Source organism: Carettochelys insculpta, chromosome 9, assembly GCF_033958435.1.
Source record: "Carettochelys insculpta isolate YL-2023 chromosome 9, ASM3395843v1, whole genome shotgun sequence".
Taxonomy (NCBI): domain Eukaryota; kingdom Metazoa; phylum Chordata; order Testudines; family Carettochelyidae; genus Carettochelys; species Carettochelys insculpta.
In genome coordinates, this window is record NC_134145.1 from 20,128,842 (window position 1) to 20,147,427 (window position 18,586).

The following is an 18,586-nucleotide window of genomic DNA, read 5'->3' on the forward strand; positions in this document are numbered from 1 at the left end:
GGGGGAGGAAGAAGGGGAGGCATATAGCTGAGGCTGGCACCAGAGCCCTGCAGGCAGGTGATGGATAGGGCAGCAGGCAGCCCCAGAGTCCTCTGGGTAGGTTGGAAGACATTGCTTCAACTGACTGGCGTGTCCTCTGCTTGAGGGGTGGTAGCCCTGGGGGGTTCATCTGGGCACCACGGGGCTTCTGGGTCTGGCTGAGGGAAAGAGACAGGAGCCCGTTGCTTGTTCTGCCCTAGGACCTCAAATTGCTATCAGCGGGCCCGCATGATTCTTAGAGTGTCTTCTGAAAGCCAGTCAAAGCTTGTTTACAGAGGGAAAATTACTAGCATAATTACACCACCAGTTATACTTGCATAACCCTCCATGTGGGCACTCTCATCGCAGAGAATTAGGCCAGTAGATTTCCCTGTGTAGACAAGACCCTCAGAGTGTGATCCTGAGAAGGGCAGGAGTAAAAAGGGGACTGCAAAGGCTATTACCACTTGTCACAAAGCAATCTAGCAACTACAGTAACCATACTTTGCATAGGAACGGCAGTTGTAGTTCTTGGTAAATGGTTAAGGAAATTATATAAAATGGAAGTTCTAATAGCCAGTCTCTTAACAAAATCCAGTTCCACAAGAGTGGCTCTCTGTATCCAGCCAGGGTCAAGCGTCATAATTATTTGTAGTGTTGTTGCAGCAGCTCTGTTAGGCCCAGGATATTAGACAGACAAGGCGGGTGGGGATATCTTGTATTCAATCAACTTTTGTTGCCAAAAGTGAAGTTTTCAACCCTCAAAGTGCTCCTACAGATCTAATAAGGACCACAATTAGGTTATTACACCCCCCACTGTATGTCAGGTTTCACTCCAGCTCCAAAATGCACACTTCCACAGTCACTTTCTTTCAAGGAGGCTTATTTTCTGAATGGAAGCAAACAAACAGAAATATTTCAACTCAGTCCTTACTTTCAGGTTGCAGTTCCACCCCTCTTCAGCACCTTTGGAAACTTTCAGTTCTGAGGCTACTGCCCTGGAGACGGAGCAGAACCAGTTTACCTGAGCACCTATGCCCCTAACTCAAGAAAGGGTCATTGCAGAATGAACTCAACCAATGTGAATCAAACCCCATTCATTCTTGGCTACTAGCAGTTCATTATAGGCCCCATCCTCTTGCATTAACTGGATTGGACTCACCTGCTCTCATCCAGATTAGTTGAGCCTGGGCTAGTCCCAGGGACTAGGTACCTGTGCCAGAGGCAGATAATCTGTGAGCACAGGAGGTCTCTGATACATCTTCTCACTGCTGGAAAAATCAGCTTGTAATAGGACTCTTAGCACGTTGCAGATTCAAGACTCTGCTCCTGCAGGACAATGTCCCTCTATTACAAATGAAACAGCACATTTACATTTAAACAGGGAAGCTTTGGATGCTGGAGTGATTGCTGTTCTGTAGAGGTTCTCATACTATCCCCATCATTGCAAGATCTGAGCACCTTCCAGCTGTGTGTTACTAACATTGGTCACATGATCCTGCTCTGTTGAAGTTAATAGGAGTTTTGCCTTCGACTGCTGAGGGTGCAGGCTGGATTGAGCCCTCTTAACATAAATGACACTTGTTCCTAGACACTGCCCAACCACCATCAATGGCCTTTGATGGGCAGGAAAAATAGTACAATGCTAACACATTGCAGAAAGTTAAAAGTGAATAACTTCTCTCTTGGATACGCACCAACAGCTCAGGCAGCGAGAGGGAGTTGTGTGGGAGACATCTGTAGACTGCATGACTGTTTGAGGGTTAAAATGTTATACCAGGATTTAACATGCCAGACTACAGGAGGTTCGAGTGGCATTTAAATGCTGTCCCTAGTAACATTACCAAACATTCAAGGAGAGTATGATGCAAGTGATGTATCATTGTTTGGAAACGCTAAAAAGGGGAAAAAAAAAAAAGGGGGGGGGAGGAGAGGGCGGGGTTGGGAAATCAAAGTCCTGGCTGCAAAGCAAGATTATTTAGACAGACAACCACTACTTGTTCTTTCAAGATTTAACTTAAGTCTTAGCATTTATGATACTATTTTTTGCAGCACGCACTCCCCACAGCCCCCAGACCCAGAGGTGAAAGTTAGCCAGGGTGCACCCAGGTTAGTTACCATATTTAAAAAAAAAAAAAAAAAAAAAAAGGACACCCCTTAAAGAGGGAGTGGATCTGTATCAACATCTACCAGCTCACTTTGTATCAATGTGTTATAGTATGTCTGATACAATGGGAGTTGGTAAATACTGTTACAGATACACCCCCAAGAGGGAGTATCCTCTTTTTTGAAAGGTCACATATGGTTACCCTAACCCTAGTATGCAGCTCCAGCAAGAGCTGGGTGACCTGCAGAGACAGCCAGGAGCTAGTTAGGTGGCTGGACACTGCCCATAGCTCTCCAGCTGTACCAGATAATGAATTTGACAGGTGGCTTTCCAGGCTCAGTAAGCACTTTGGAGGTAGGGTGGCTGAACTAAGTTTGCTCCAGTATCTGGAAGACAACTAGGGAAGCAGCCTCATGCCTACTCCAGCCACTTCTGGGCAAAAAGGGATCTAAAAGTCCCACTTCTAGCTGGGAGTGGAGGCAAATACAAATGCTCAACAGCCTTCCAATGGCCTCTTACAAGCCCTAATGCAGGGATGCTAAGGGCCAGGAGGAGGAAGTAGACAGTATAATAGTTCAGAGATTCCAGGCAGTGCTGTAGCACATACTGAAACCTATAGAAACAAAAAGAAGTCAAGTAGCACTTTAAAGACTAGCAAAATGGTTTATTTTATAGTCTTTAAAGTGCTACTTGACGGCTTTTTGCTTTGACAGTGCATAGACTAGCACGGCTTCCTCTGTTACTATGAAACCTATAGGTCTGTCTAAATTGTGCTTGGCACTGCTTCAGAGCAAGCAAGGCTCAACTGTTGCAAAAGAGGACCTAGACTGTTCTGAGTTTTATACTGTGCCTTTGCTAGGTACAGCACAAACCTGAACTGTGTTTTGCATTGAGCCTGCACACAAAATTAACACAGCATTGTACCACATACACATTAACTTATAATAAACAGCCATCCTGGGTCAGATCCAGCCCAGTATCCTGTTTTCTGACAGTGGAAAATGCCAGATGCCCCAGAAGGAACAAACAGAACAGGTAATAATATACTGAAGGATATTAGGAAGAACAAGGACTAATCTCTCTCTCTCTCTCTCTCTCTCTCTCTCTCTCTCTCTCACACACACACACACACACACACACAGAGAGAATGTGACATATAAAATTAAGTGGAATTCTTGTTCAAGGTCAGAAAAACCAGGAGTCCTGTAAACTGAAAGCATTTGTCAAATTCCTTGTAATGGGACTTCAGCCAAAGCCAGGACAATTTAGAATATACAGCAGAAAAAAATTGTAACTGTAATAAAGGCAGTAGAACAAACACCACGAGTATGCAAAGCTGGATTTGCAATCCAAAAGGGTAGGGTGGATTGACAAAATAATCAGCCTCACTGCAGCCAAATATATGTGCTTGGAGTTACCAGAATGCCTAAGACCTCAGGCCACATCTCTTTAGGGCGATGAAAGGGCCAGACCATTGGACTGTGAGTCTGCCAGTATGAAATCTGACATCTCAATCACAGTGTTATTGTGACCCATATCATACTTACTACTGCAGTAGAACTTAGAAGCAGAGATGAAGTGGCTTGCATGTTTCTCAACTAGTGTAGGCATAGTAGAGCTTGCTCACTTTCATGATGTGATTTGAGACCTGTGTCTGAAGACTGTTATATACAGCGCAAAGCATTAGTTCCATTACTGGTGCTCACCTATGCTACAAGAGGCAAGTTAGCATATAATTTCTGTTAGCAACCCTGCTACATAAATATCCGATCCAGGGCTATGAGCTCCCTCCTCTACAGCTGAAGCCAAGGCACTAAGGATGTTTCCCATTTTACTTGTGCATAGGAAGGCCGATACGAGTGGGAAGACATAGGGAATTAACCAAGTTACAGGGTGCAGTAAAAATAAGTGGTGTTGGCAAGGAAAAAAAATGCCCAGCAAACAAACAATCACATGCAGGAATAGCTTTAATAAATCACATAGCTGTAAAATATCAGTAGCTGCATTAATACACAAATTTGGTTTTTATTATGGAACAAGCAGCATGTCTTTGGTAAGCCAGTCAGTCTCTCCCCAGAGATATACATATCTGGAGGGGGGGAACACCCCCCCATGTGTTTGTTCCTTAGCAATAAGAAACCCCAGCTTTGTGAAAGACTTGCTGTACTCAGTTTTCCCTTGAAGTATACACATTCAATCGAGGCACAATAGGGCTTGTGTTTTAGGCTAACACATAATCAGAGAATATTTAAAAACAAAAAGATATACTCAGAGATAACAAAGATGATTTCTGCCTCTAGTAACACATTCCAGTATTTTGAGCTCAGTTGTAAATTTTTGTTCAAAGCCTGTACCACAGTGTAATGGTTAACACTGGACATTCCATTTGCTTAAAAAGACCAATTCAAAAAAAAAAAAAAAAAAGAGTCTGTCTTCCAAGTCAGTGATTAAAATGACCCAGTTGAGTTAGACAGAAAACAATGGGCCTCAAAACCCTTTGGGACATTTATTCTTCTTGGATTTCTAGCAAATGTCTACAAGCAGACTGTTTCCACTTTACATGAGAATAGAGAGAAAAGGTCCATGCTCTTATCACATCACACAGTGATGCCAGTCCAGCAGTTCAAGGAAAACTCACATAACAGAACACTTCCCTTTAAGTTTATCCTTCTTTTTCTGCTGCTTGGATTTCTTCCCATCCACCTGGAGACTCACAGATCTTCTCTTCTCCAGATTCAAGAGCTCTTGGAAGAGCTCCTGTACATTGTAATTCATTTTAGCTGATGTCTCCATGAAGGAACACTTCCACTTGCTAGCTAAGGCTTCCCCTTCACTGGCATCCAGTTCCCTCTGTGTCTCATCACTCTTGTTACCAACCAACATGATGGGAATCTTTTGGATATCCCCTTTGATCTGACAAATCTGATCATATATTGGCTGAAGCTCTTCCATGGACTGCTTGCTGGTGACCGAGTATACCAAGATGAAAGCATGACCTTTGGATATGGACAACCTCTGCATAGCAGGGAACTGATGGCTGCCAGTGGTATCTGTAATCTGAAGGGTGCAGATGTTTTTATCACAGCTTATCACCTGTCTGTAAGTGTCCTCAATGGTAGGGATGTAGGTTTCCCTGAAAGTTCCTCTGACAAACCGAAGGACCAAAGAGCTTTTACCAACCCCTGCAGCTCCAAACACAACCACCCTGTAATCATTGCTTTGTTCTGGCATGTTTGCTCCGATGTGACCCAAGAGGTGAGGAAGGTCTCAACTGCAAATGCCCGAGTTGCTTGAGCTTACATGCCCTTCTGCAGGGATGGCCTGCAGACAGGAGAAACAAAGGAACAGACAACCCCCTCGTCAGTCACAGTACATGAGAGGTTTTGCGACGCTGATGAGTACAATCCCCTCCTCCCATCCTTCAGCCCTCTACTGTATTACAACCCCAGATCAAATCCCCTGGCCACACATTGCTTACACAGCATCCTACTGAAAGTGCAAATGAGCTCACCTGGGACCACCAGCACCAATATCCAGAGAAAGGAGATTAAGATCAGTCATGGGCGCTGAGATCAGGCAGCTTCTCTCATCAAAGTTCCTCTGTGCCCAGGCAACGGAGCCCCGCAGCACTTTGCTCTCCTGCAGCTGATGCAGAGGCTTGGCTCAGAAGATGCCTGGCCTCTCCTCCTGCTGCCTACATCCCCCCTTTTGTCAGCTGCTAATCCCTGTGGAGGGGCGGAGGGGGATTTTTCTCTCTCTAGTTTTTGTGCACTCTCCCACGCTGGCTCTCCCAGAGCAACAGGCAGCACAACCCGGCTGTCGCTAAAGTTGCATCACTGCTAACGACAGATCTACGCTAATGCCCTGAGCTGCGATACTTCAGTGGGTGGTGCAGTCAGTGAGACATGAGAGCACACAGGGTTAGCTGTGAGCAGAAGCTGCACCCTCAGTCCCTTCAGAAAAGGGGTGAGGTGGCTCTTCCAGAATCCTGATGATTTTTGCATCCAAGCCCCCTCAAATGGGCCATTAGAATAAAAAAAATCTGGCCCTAAAAGCCTGGACACCCCCACCCCAAGAGATTCCCAATGACCAGATCCATTACCTGGAGTCTGCCAGATCCAGCTACACATTGGTTCCTACCTTCAAATTTTACTGAATAACTAGAGCTCAAGGATGGATGTTCCTCTTACACCAAAAAGAAAATCCAAACTCTGATGTGCAGTACTAGGAGGACAGATACCCAGAGCTGCACCTGTCTCTGGTTTTTGGCTCTAGCCTTGAAAAATTCTGCTGGCCAGGTATGTCAGCGGAACTTCACCGTGGGATTTATTGGGATATTAAAGGGGAAAAATATCCTTCATTCAGTGAAGCCTTGATGTTTTCCTGTTCAGGCTCTGGTGCTTTGATTTTGTTGCTGATATGGAAATTACCCCCTATTCAGTTAAGGGGCAGGGCTAGGTGGAGATGTATTTCACAACTTGCATGGCTGATCATTTATGGGGCATCACAGACTTGAGGTGTTTCCAACACTATTTATTTAGAACAGAGATCCAAGGTTGTTGATTTTTCAATGGTATGTTGCTTACAGTGCTCCATAGTGCTGTGAAAAGTGCATCCCCACCTTTTTGGCAAGGCATTTACACTAAGATAGCATAATCTGGGTTTATACCTGGTGATGTGGAAGAAGGTCAGTGAAAGCAGAAAGGTTGGGAAGTATTCAGCCAAAAGTTATCCAGATTTAGAAAGACAATGGTGCCAAATTAGAGAACTGCAGTTTTCTTGGAGGTGGGTATCTTGGAAGAATAGTAAAAGCAATACTGGCTCTCAGTTGAGGGCACATTTTCCATGTTAGCCAAAAGTTAACAGCATACAGCTGGATCCAGGTCTGTGCATGAAGATCTGGATTTGTTAAAGGTACAGAAGCAACAGTGATATACATGTTCCCTATTTACATGGTAGATTTTGGGGTGGGGCAGTGGGAGAAATGAGGTTTTGCTGAATAGTTATACCGGGATGTGCCCTGCCCCGGTGTTTTGGTGGCAGAAGGGACATTACTATTTTAGTACAGTAATACATTAAGGGGTGTGGCTGCAAATGCCAGCAGGCCCTAGCCAGCTCCATCTTTCACTGTTACCAGCCTCATTCAATCCCCAAATAAGCACCACTCCCACCCCTCCAACCTGCAACAGTGAATCAAACACAACAAGTGCTCCCAGCTCCAGACTGGCCGCTTCCTCCCATGCAAGTCACGCAGGCACTGCTCTGCTACCAAGCTCGGTTCACAGGAGGGAGTGGTAGCCCCAGACCCTCCCAAAGGCAGGAGGCAGCAAGCAACAGCACCAGTGTTGGCTTTTTGATGAGGAAAAAAGCTTACTGCAGCGCAGCTGGAGACAGCACAGGGATTCAGCAACAGCCAAGGAAAGCAGCCCCCCCCCGCCCCCTTATCTGAGCCTCAGCACAGAATAAAGATGTATATCAATATTTACCTCCTTGCTTTGCTCTTCCAAGCCACTGGCTAGCGCAGGGGCAGCCCACACCCATAGGCAGCCTGGTGGAAGCCGGCACTCAATGAAAATACAAATGCCAGTGTTGTATTTGTACCTGATGGAGAGCAGAGGCTGGGAAGCACCACTGAGCTGAGGGAGAGGGCTGGCTCAGCTTCCCCCTTGCGCCAGCCCTAAAGTCAGCCTCCAAATCCACCCTGGCTGGGGGCCTTGCTCTGCCCTGGAAGAAGAGTCGTTTTGACGCACCTGCCCCAAGGGCTGCATTTCCAAGGCAATGGAGCTGCACAGACTCATCCCTGCATGCAGTCGCCCTGTATTTCATTCAGTTTTTCCAAGAGTGGAACATCCCATTCATGCTGCTGGAGCGGAATAATAATAGTTAAAGGAGCTGAATCTGCTGCTGGAGGGTTATTATCTTGTATGGGGGGGAAAACCAGCCTGGGCTTAGAGCACTTTTTAAAAGCCAAACAAGGTGTTTAGTGCTGAAGGAGCAGCTCTGCATAACACAAATGCTAGCGGGGCTTTCTCCCCGGGAGACCGCTGCCTCTGCTTGGCTCAAGTTGCGTGTTTTGATGTGAACCGTTTCTTGGTCAGATCCCAGACCAATTTCTTACGTGCACCCAAATATTTACCTAGTAGTTAGATTTTTCCCAAGTTTTGTTCACGCCTTTTACTGACCCCTGGGCAGGGGAGGGGGAGAGGGAACGCCACATACTCCCAAGTACATAAAACATCATTTCTTTTAAAAAAAAAAAAAAGAAGTTTACAGAGGAACTATAGGCACAAGCGTGACACTGCTCTGTGTGAGAGCTGCAGCCTGCAGTCCCACTCCTGCAGCGGACTGAAGCCACCTGTTTTCAGAACTGGCAGTGCCCTCTGCCTGTGGGGGCAGGGTGCTTCTTGGGGATGCCATAAGCAACCTTCAGCCAGAACCTTTCCAACATGTTCAGGACAAGCCGTCCAGGGCTGACTCTAGTGGATCAGCATTTGGGGCTAGTTTCCTAAAGGGGATTTAGGCTCTGCATTGGCATTCCTGGCCACCCTGTGGAAGTCAAAGCCCAGTGTTACTGTACTCTACGTGGAGGGAGTAAAGTGCCTCAGAATGGGCTCTGCAAAAGCCAGTGCACTGAGTGGGGAGGTGCTTGAGCCAGCTGGTAAGAAATGGTCAGGATAGGGGTGAGGCCTCGTCCACACGCCTCCGATTTTGTGGGAGAAAAAAAAAAAACAGTCAGGGAGGAGGGGCCCCGTGCCTGTTTAAGCCTTTCCACTTTGTACAAGATGAATTAATTAGTCCTGGGAGCAGGGACTAGAAGATGGGGTTGGGGGCGGTCCCAGGAAAGTATATTAGCCACAGGAGCTTGGACACATTCCCACATCCCTTCCATGTCTATTAAAGAATTTCATACAAAGTTGATCAGCTTCAGCAAGACAGGAAAAAAATCCCATCCCTGAGTACCTTATAGACCAGTGACTTGAGCATTCAGAAAGGAGCTGGGACACCCAAAAATCAAAATTCCTGTTTCAGATCAGGCAGGTGATTCAACCCTCAGTCTCCTATGTGCTGGGGGAGTATTTTAGCCATTGGGAGGCATCACTATCTGTCTTGTGAAGGTTAGGCATGCTCAGAGCACGCCTTCCAGAGCAGACCCCACATGCTAGGTAAGTGCCTGATCTGTGAATCCCACTGGTGCTTATGCGTTGGTTAGTTATTGACCCTATCAGCAACATTAGGGCTTAGGAAGCTTTATGTGCACAAAGGCAGAGGTTTATGCCCCATAGGGATTTTTCTGGAAGAAACTTAGTTGCCTGTAGGGTTCGACAGCAAATGAGCTGGGAATCTAAATTTTGGATTTAGGCACCTAAAGAAGCAGTTAGGCACCTAAGTCCCTTTGTCTGATATACATCTCATAAAGCTGGGCCAGGCATGTCATGAGATGGGCACAATGAAGAATTGCAGCTGTAGGCAACACAGTAGTTTATGTTGCTTGATGCCAAAAAGCAAGTATAAACACTTGCATGGTGGAATACGAGGGTTTGAGAGCAAAACCATTATATATTGTCAGTGGCTGAACATGGCTTTCTATCATAGCATGCCAATGTTGGTTATCAAAAGCATAGTGACTGAAATGAGAAAGCACTTTGCCCTGCAAGTTATTTTCCTCTGTGTAATAACACTGGGGTTCTGAATTATTGCAGGTCTGCCAGTTTTTTTGTTTTTTTTTTAAATTGGATATTCAGCTGACATTTGAACTGTTTTTACTTTCTTACACTGTCTCTAACTATAGGCATGTCAGTCCAGGATATTAGACAGACAAAGCGAGTGAGATAATGTCTTATTAAATCAACTTGTTGAAGAGAGACGTGCTTTCAATCCACCCAATCTCACCAACAGAAATAGATCCAATATAAGATGTTCTCAGTGACAGCTAAGGTGGATGAGACAAATTGAAAATGTACTGCAAATGAATGGGATATCAGACTCAACAGCTTCCACTGGGGAAACAGACTGGGATTCCAGGCATGAAGAATACATTTTTAGTGGGTCACTTGTCAAAACTTGTGCATTCTTAGCACATGAAAGGTGATTGCTGCCTGGTTCCCATTCCGCACTCACTGAAGTAAGTGGTATAACTCCAATTGATTTCAATGGGAACATTGCTGAGCTATTTCAGGGATTGGGGTATATGCTGAAGCAGCTAAAAATTTATATAAAGAGAGACCACAGATCACTGCTGAGGCTGGAAACCTTGCATAACATTAGCTGGGTTTACTAGAATGGTGGGACAAGTCAGGTTCTTTTTTTTTTTTTTTTTCCAGAGAAACATGAACTTTCTCCAAAGTGGTTTCTTCCCAGTAAGAACTTACAGCTCTTGCTAAGCCAGAACTCAGAAGGGCCAAGAAAGACTTGCTTTCCCCACAGCAGATAAGACAATTGCATTTCACTATGGTTACGAAAAGCAAACTCTTGCCATCTGCCAGACAAGATCTCAGTCAAACCAGTCAAGGGATAGGTAGGTTGGTTCTTTTACTGTCCCATTCTGAAGAGCAGAAAAGGATCAAGACTTCTGCAGAGTCTAGAAGTAAATAGACTCAGAAGACTTGCCATTTGCTAACAGGAGCAAGTCCATCTAACTCCTTCACACTCCTCCTGTAGCTAATTTACTGTTTCTGCACCCAGGACAAAGCAAGGAGTCTACTGCCAACTGCGTACCTGATCAGTTGAAGGAAGCTTTGGTGTCTTATTAGGGGAGCTCCGGTGTCTTGACAGTCCCAGTTTCGTTGCCTGAGACAGGGTGACTTAACCTTCTGTCACCTGTGCAGGACCAGTTTTCCTCCCAGCTCATCACATGCAGCTGCACTAATCGTTATTTTAACTAGGCCCTTCCAAGTATTTTTTTTTTTTTGTAATAGTAACAATCACAGTGGGAGAAGGTTTTCCTATATTGAGGATATAACTCACATCCTGACCTAGGGTGATTGGTTTTTAAAAACCAGACAAATTAATTGCATGTCTTCTAAATTATTTGCTAAAATCTCTGAGCATGTATTTTATGGGGCAGGTATACAATTGCTCTAGCTAAAAATAGGATTCCTACATTAGCATCCATTGTACTGTCCCTACTGAATAGGGATTGTTTCCATAGAACTATTACAATTCAATACAGAGTTCTCTTTTCTCATACATTATGTCAGAGAATGGAAATTCCTCATTTTGTTTCCGGCTAAATTTTCATAGGGAATTTTATTTTGATTAGCAAAAGGGCATATCAAAGCACTAGGCCACTGGTGCCTTGTTACAAGTTCTTTTAAAAAAAAAAATGACAACTACAGCGTCTCATTATTAGCGGGGGGGAGACATTTCCTGTCACAACAATGGAAAGCGCATTTGCGCAGCTGAGCGCCTATTATCCCTCTGACAGTTTGGAGGCTAGCCTCTGGCCAGTTGCCAAATTCCTCTCTGCTTTATAAATGGCAAGTTAACATTTGCCATTAACGCCTCTCTGCCAGCAGTGCCATGGGGGCTGAAGCATGGCCAATCCACAGGGCAGGACCCAGGTAAAGAAGAGGTGTCACTTATTTATGAAGTGACACGCCGTCTACCAAGGACACCCATTTCAGAACCAGAATCAGAGCAAGCAGAAGGAAAGCAGGAAAAAATCTGGCTTCCTTGAAAGACCTGGACTAAACCCCATGACTCACAAGCCACAAAGGGGGGCAGGTAGATTACATGGGGTTTGTGTTCAGGAGTCTGTTAGGCCTATGTCTGTAACTCTCTGGCGCTGCCTGTGGGTCAAGACAAAGTGAGTTTGAGAAGTTCCTTTGCAAAGCCTGGGTTCCTGGCTTTTGACTGTCCTGCCATTTTCAAACAGGCTATAAACTGGAGTGCCCACAAGGGTGGGTTGCTGGAGGGAGAGTGCATAAATTGAGTGGCTCAGAAGGGCCAGGACACTGGTTCAAGGGCAACTGACTGCACGGCCACAGCCTCCTACCAAAACATGAGGCTTAGAGAATGTGCTGAGTAATCCAGAGCTAGGAGCAGTAATCAGGAGCGTTTAGGAGCACCTGGTTCCAAAGGGTAGGTCTGACATTGCAGACTGGCGGTCACCTACAAGGGGAAACCCACCCAAGCTTATTACATCCATATTTTTAGCCCATTTTTGATTGGATGTCTGTGGTTCCCAGCCTTACATAAGTAATATTACTAGCCTTGGATTTGGGCTGCTCCAGTAGGTACATGTGCATGTACCTCACAATGGAGCTTAGATGTCCTAAGCTTATCAGGCTGCACTTGGTTTTTTGGAGGGCTTTCCCTGAAGATTGAAGCAGACAGAAGGGAACCTGGGGGATGGCTGTGCTGGGGACACTGCCAAAGCCTATCATTAGTACTTCACTTTTATTTAATGTTTGTTTTTATCCGCAATCTCAAAGCACATCACAAAGGAAAGGAAATCCCTTCTACAGCTGGGGAAACTGAGGCACCAGGCAAGGATGTAACTGTCTGAAGTCACAACAGATGAGTGTCAGAGCTGGGCCTCAAATTTAAGTCTTCTGAGGCCCTGACCATGGGAGGATGAAGCCCCTTCAGAGACGAGGAAGCCTAGAATGTCCGTCACAAGAGTGTGAGTGCATTACAGCTATGCAGATGAGTGCTGGGATCTGTTGCCATAGAGACAACACATATGCAGCATTTACATTGAATTGACAGGTTCCTTGGAAGACACTCTAGTCAATCTGACCTTTGAACTGTCAGTTGAAAGTTTTTCTTAACAAATATCGTAACCATTAATTATAGGAAGCTGAGATGTTGCTGTAGAATTCAGCCAACCAATGTGTTTCCAAAAGTCTACCAGGGCTGCATGATCATGTGCTACAAACAACTGTTCATGGACTGACTTTCCATTTCTCACCTCCCCACAGACTACACAAATGTCCCTTGCCTATTGGTGTGATGTCAGAGAGAAGTATCTGGATTTTCTCCACTTTTAAAAAAATGTACACAACTCCTCTGGCTACACCTCCCAGCACATCTTTTCTGTGTCTATCTTCAGTCATCAGCTCCCCAAGGGAGGGATTGTCTTAACATGCCTTGTGCATAATTGAGTTCACTGATGGTTCTTAAATATTGAATCCTCTCTCAGGATATGGCATACAGAATGGCAAGTAATCTGTGATTCAAGGCCCATTATTACTTAATTTACACTGTAGTCTTATAAATAGAAACATTATTGAACACCAGGGAAGTGTGAGTAACATACAGGATGACAGCTGGTACAAGTAACCTTTTGAGAAGAAAGAAACAACCTTTGCTTTACCTGATACAGCAGCTCCTTACAGGCCACAAGGTTCTTAACTGCAGAAAATGTGCTCACAAGTCCCTCTACTACTACAGGACTCTGCTAGTAAGTAGTGTTAAAGAGTGAGATCCTCCGTCTTGGCTCTTATCCCTATAAACTAGTGGTGAAATGTTCTAGAGTAGGATGGGCTGTCTTTTTAAAGGCACATGCAGCCAGGAAATAGCAAACACTGGTCTAAGGAGAGGCCCAGCAGGCATGTGTTGGGAATCAGTGGATCCAGCTAAGCAACAGCAGCAAATGATTGTCTCTGATTCCCAGCTGGAAGATATAAAAGAGAACTCAGCCCCATAAAAGACAGAAATATCTCTGTAAGCAGGTAAAGGATATGCAAAGGTGAGTACCCCTGCAATGCCCCTGAAGTTAAGGGAGTGGTGTGACCCATGAACAAGTGATGATGCCCTGTGATGCAGTAGACTAGATGACCCACTAGTAGCATTCCAAGACAAGACACTCACTTTTGGATTTGGGGTTTTTTTATGGCTTTTACGTAGGAGAGGTGTAGGTTGGATATTAGGAAAAACTATCTCACTAGAGCCGCATCTACACGTGCTGCCTACTTCAAAGTAGCGGCGCCAACTTCGAAATAGCACCCGTCACGGCTACACGTGTTGGACGCTATTTTGAAGTTAACATCGACGTTAGGCAGCGAGACATCGAAGTCGCTAACCCCATGTAGGGATGGGAACAGCGCCCTAGTTCGACGTTCAATGTCAAAGTAGGGAACATGTAGTCGTTGCGCGTCCTGCAACATCGAAATAGTGGGGTCCTCCATGGTGGCCATCAGCTGAGGGGTTGAGAGACGCTCTCTCCAGCCCCTGAGCTCGATGGTGGCCGTGTGCAGTGGCCCCTTAAAGCTCCCCGCCCCCTGCCTTCCTGTGCAGGAAGCTGTGAGAACGTGCAGGCGGCAGCCCAGACACGCGGCCAGCCTGCATGGCTCTGAGCAGCCACACACACACACCCCACCGCTGCAATGGCCGCCCGCCAGCCCCCCCAGGGGACCCCCCCCAAGGAGAGCCAGGGATCCCAGCCCAGCAGCCAGGCGGGGAAGCGGCAGTGGGGCCCCTCCTGGGCAGAGGCCGAGCTTCGGGACCTCCTGGGGCTCTGGAGCGAGGAGGAGGTGCTCCAGGTAATGGGGAGCAAGAGGCAGAATGCGGATGCGTTCGCTCGGCTGGCCGAGGGCCTGGCCACCCGGGGTCACCCTGCCCACACTCCAGATCATGTCCGGAGTAAAGTGAAGGAGCTGCGGCAGGGTTACGCCCGGGCCCGGAATGCAGCCGGCCGATCTGGGGCCGCCCCCGTCACTTGCCCCTTTTACAGGGAGCTCAGGGACAACCTGGGCCCCCGGCACACCACCTCCCCTCCGGCCACTCTTGATACCTCAGCTGACGAGCCCCAGCAGGCCCCAGAGGCGGAGTCCGCCCCAGAGGCAAGCCCCGCACCCCGGGGGCCCCCCCAGGAGCCCACCCCCGGGACACCGGAGGAGGAGGGGGAGTCCTCCTCCAGCAACACCGGCCTGAGGATCGTCCTGCCATCCAGGAGCTCCAGCCGGGCATCCGCCCCCCCGGGGGTGTCCCCCGACCGTGGGAGTGGACCATCAGGTATGTACCCCCCCCCGGTGCACACCCCCGGGGTTGAGGGGTGGGGGTAATAGATATGACCAGGGCCCTCCACATGCCCAGATGACCATGGCCCCAAGGACAGCAGTGGCATGTCCCTCAGAAGAGTGCATCAGCCCCTGCCCACCCCTAGCATGACAGGGCCATGCCCCATCCCCGGGGCTGGGGGGGAGCGGAACCTCTAGGGTCCCCCGGGGGGAGGGGGTGGGACACCCAGCAGCAGCAGCAGCAGCAGCAGCATGTGATGGAGTGGGGGGGAGTGCAAATGTGAGACTCAGGCTAGATATGAGAAACAAGCAGAATAGCTCCCAGTGGCTAAGGATGACCCTGGGGCTACAACTGGCAGGTAACACCTCTGCCCTGAACAAAGAGGAGGGAGGAGCCGAGCTGGGTTTGAATCGGGGGCCGCAGTTAGAGGCTAGGGGAAGGGAGAGCTAGAAGGCTGCCTGCCTGAGGAGGGGGAAAACTACACCCCCCAGAGGGGCACCCCTCGGGGTCTTCTCCCCAGGACAGGTTGGAAGGACTGTCTCTGACTGCTGTACTGTCACTTCTGTGAGAAACTGGGCATCTGTTGCCTAATAAACCTCCTGTTGTACCTGCTGAGTGAGAGTCACTCCTGCCAGCGGATGGGGTGCAGTGCAGGGGGACCCCTGAACCCCATCACAGAAGCATCTCCCAGGGACGGGGATGGGGAACCTGCAGCAGAGGAGTGGGGGGACAAGGGCCACGGCTCGGGGCCCACACTAACAGCTGTCTCCACTCTTCTTCCCCCGCCTCCTGTGTTTCGCAGCTGCACCATCAGAAGGACCGGAGAGCGCCGGCGAGGTGTCAGTGGTCCCGGACAGCCCCCCGGGGCCATCACTCCAGGCCAGCCCCTCGGCAGAGGACCGACCAGCCCCATGGCGGGGAAGACGGCAGACCCAGCACCACCACCCAACGGCGACAGACCCCCAGCTGCTGGCCCTCCACCGTCGGCAGCTGGAGGTAGCTGAGCAGCGGCTGCGGGTGGAGGAGCGCCACCTCCAGCTGCAGGAGCGGGCGCTGGCCTGGCGCCAGGAGGTATGGGGGGCCTTCATGCAGACCTTTAATCGTATCGCCGACTACCTGGCTCCCCATGCCGCGCCGGCTGCTGCTGCGCCCGCCCTGCCTGCTCCACCCACTGCACCGTCCGCTGTCGCACCGCCACCGAGGGCCCTTCCGCCGCGGGGGACCTGGGGCCAGCTGACACCCACCAGCCGTATGTACGGGCCTGCCCAGCCCCCAGCCAGCCCTGGCCAGGGCTGAGGCCGAGGTGGGGATCCCGGATGCCCACCCCCAGCGCTGGACATTAGGGGGTGTGGGGCCCAGGACGTGGGCCCCCCCCTTTGAATATATTCCCCCCAGTGTTATGTTCTTTTGTAAATAGTTTGTATATTTGACCCCTGTTGCTATGCTAATCCTTGCCCCCCCATGTACATAGTTCTCCCCTTCCTTGTCTTCCCCTTTCATCTTACCCTTATTTATAATAGTTACTTATTGATGATAATAATAATAATAATAATAATAATAACAATAATGAGTTCTACAGATATTTGATTTGACGAACAGCTGTCTGCTTTTATTTACAAGAAAAGTTGGGGGGTGTGCTCTTGGGTGCTCTGTGGTGTGGGCGTAGGGGCAGGGAGTGTTGTAGAGGATGGGGGGGACAGTGGGGGGCCTGCCAGTGTTCACCCCGCAGCCTCATCGAACTGGGCCCGCAGGGCCTCCCGCACCTGGGTCCCTTCGGGGTCCACCTGGCGACTGGGGGCAGCGGGTGGCTGTCCATTGGCCCTGCCAGCCTCCACAGCCCAGCCCTGAAAGAAGGCCTCCCCCTTGCTTTCCACGAGGTTGTGCAGGGTGCTGCACGCGCCCACAATCTGGGGGATGTTGGTGGGGCCCACATCAAGGCGGGTGAGGAGACACCTTCAGCGCCCTTTGAGACGGCCAAATGTGCGCTGCACCACCTGGCGCGCGTGGTTCAGGTGCTGGTTGAAGCGCTCCTGGCTGGCTGACGGGTGGCCCGTGTAAGGGTGCATGAGCCAGGGCCGGAGGGGGTACGCCGCATCTGTGATGACCCAGAGGGGCATGGTGGTGTCCCCCACAGGGATCTCCCGCTGGGGGGATGTAGGTCCCCGCCTCCAGCTGGCGGCACAGGCCCGAGTTCCGGAATACCCAGGCATCGTGGGTGCTGCCAGGCCAGCCCACATATATATATATATATATATATATATCCAGGAAACGGCCCCGGCTGTCCACCAAGGCCTGGAGGACCACTGAGTGGTAGCCCTTCCTGTTTAAGTAGCATCCTCCACTGTGTTCCGGGGCACGGATGGGGATGTGAGTCCCATCCAGAGCCCCGAAGCAATTGGGGAAGCCCAGGGTGGCAAAGCCCGTGATGGCGGCGTCCAAGTCCCCAAGCCTCACGAGCCTGTGGAGGAGCAGGGTGTTGATGGCGCAGACGACCTGCAGGGGAAGCACATGGGAGAGGGGTGTGCAGGGTGTGTGTGGCCCTCCCCTGCCAGGGCCCCCCCTCCCCTGCCAGGGCTGCCTCCCCTCCCCCCCGTGGGTCTTCTTACCTCCATGAGGACAGCCCCGACGGTGGCCTTGCCGACGCCAAACTGCTGGCCCACGGATCGGTAGCTGTCTGGAGTGGCCAGCTTCCAGACAGCGATGCCGACCCATTTCTCGATGCTGAGGGCACGCCGCATAGCGGTGTCCTGGTGCCTCAGTGTGGGGGTGAGCCACTGGCATAGCTCCAGAAATGTCTGCCGGCTCATGCGAAAGTTCTGGAGCCAGCGGTCGTCATCCCACTCTCCGAGCACCAGCCGCTCCCACCAGTCGGTGTTCGTGGGGTAGCTCCACAGCCAGCGGCTTGTGAGGCTGGGCTGGGGGGTGCTGCAGGGTTGGGGGTTGCGTCCTCCTCCCCTGCGGGCATCTCCTCCTCTGTGGCAAGGAGGTGCTCAGCTGCCTCCCGCATGGCATGGAGCAGGGCAAGCACTGCTCCTGCAGGGGCGGCTGGGTGGACCTCTGGCTGCTGCTGCTGCTGGGGGGTCCATGACTGCGTCACTCGAGGTGTGCGTGCCTATGGCTCTGCAAACCGTGTGCTGTGCAGGCTGCGTGTGTCTGGGAGGGGCCCTTTAAGGGAGCAGCTAGCTGTTGCCCCGGAAGCGCTAGTCCGCCCTGTGACCCTGTCTGCAGCTGTTCCTGGCACCCTTATTTCGATGTGTGCTACTTTGGTGTGTAGACGCTCCCTCGCTGCGCCTATTTCAATGTGGTGCTGCCCACCGTCGATGTTGAACGTCGACATTGCCAGCCCTGGAGGACGTGTAGATGTTATTCATCGAAATAGGCTATTTTGATGTAGCGTTCACGTGTAGACGTAGCCAAGGAGGGTGGTGAAGCACAGGAATAGGTCACCTACAGAGGTGGTGGAATCTCCATCCCTAGAGGTTTTTAAGTCCCAGTTTG

The 18,586-nt window shown here is 49.5% G+C and overlaps 1 protein-coding gene across 1 annotated transcript; it reads right to left on the reverse strand.

The window, feature by feature from the left end:
* Positions 1-4,759: 4,759 nt before the first annotated feature.
* On the reverse strand, positions 4,760-5,440 carry DIRAS3 (DIRAS family GTPase 3). Its single transcript, XM_075002996.1, has one exon. It carries the CDS (start codon positions 5,354-5,356, stop codon positions 4,760-4,762), a length of 597 nt encoding a protein of 198 aa, XP_074859097.1. The 5' UTR covers positions 5,357-5,440.
* Between the last annotated feature and the right edge of the window lie 13,146 nt (positions 5,441-18,586).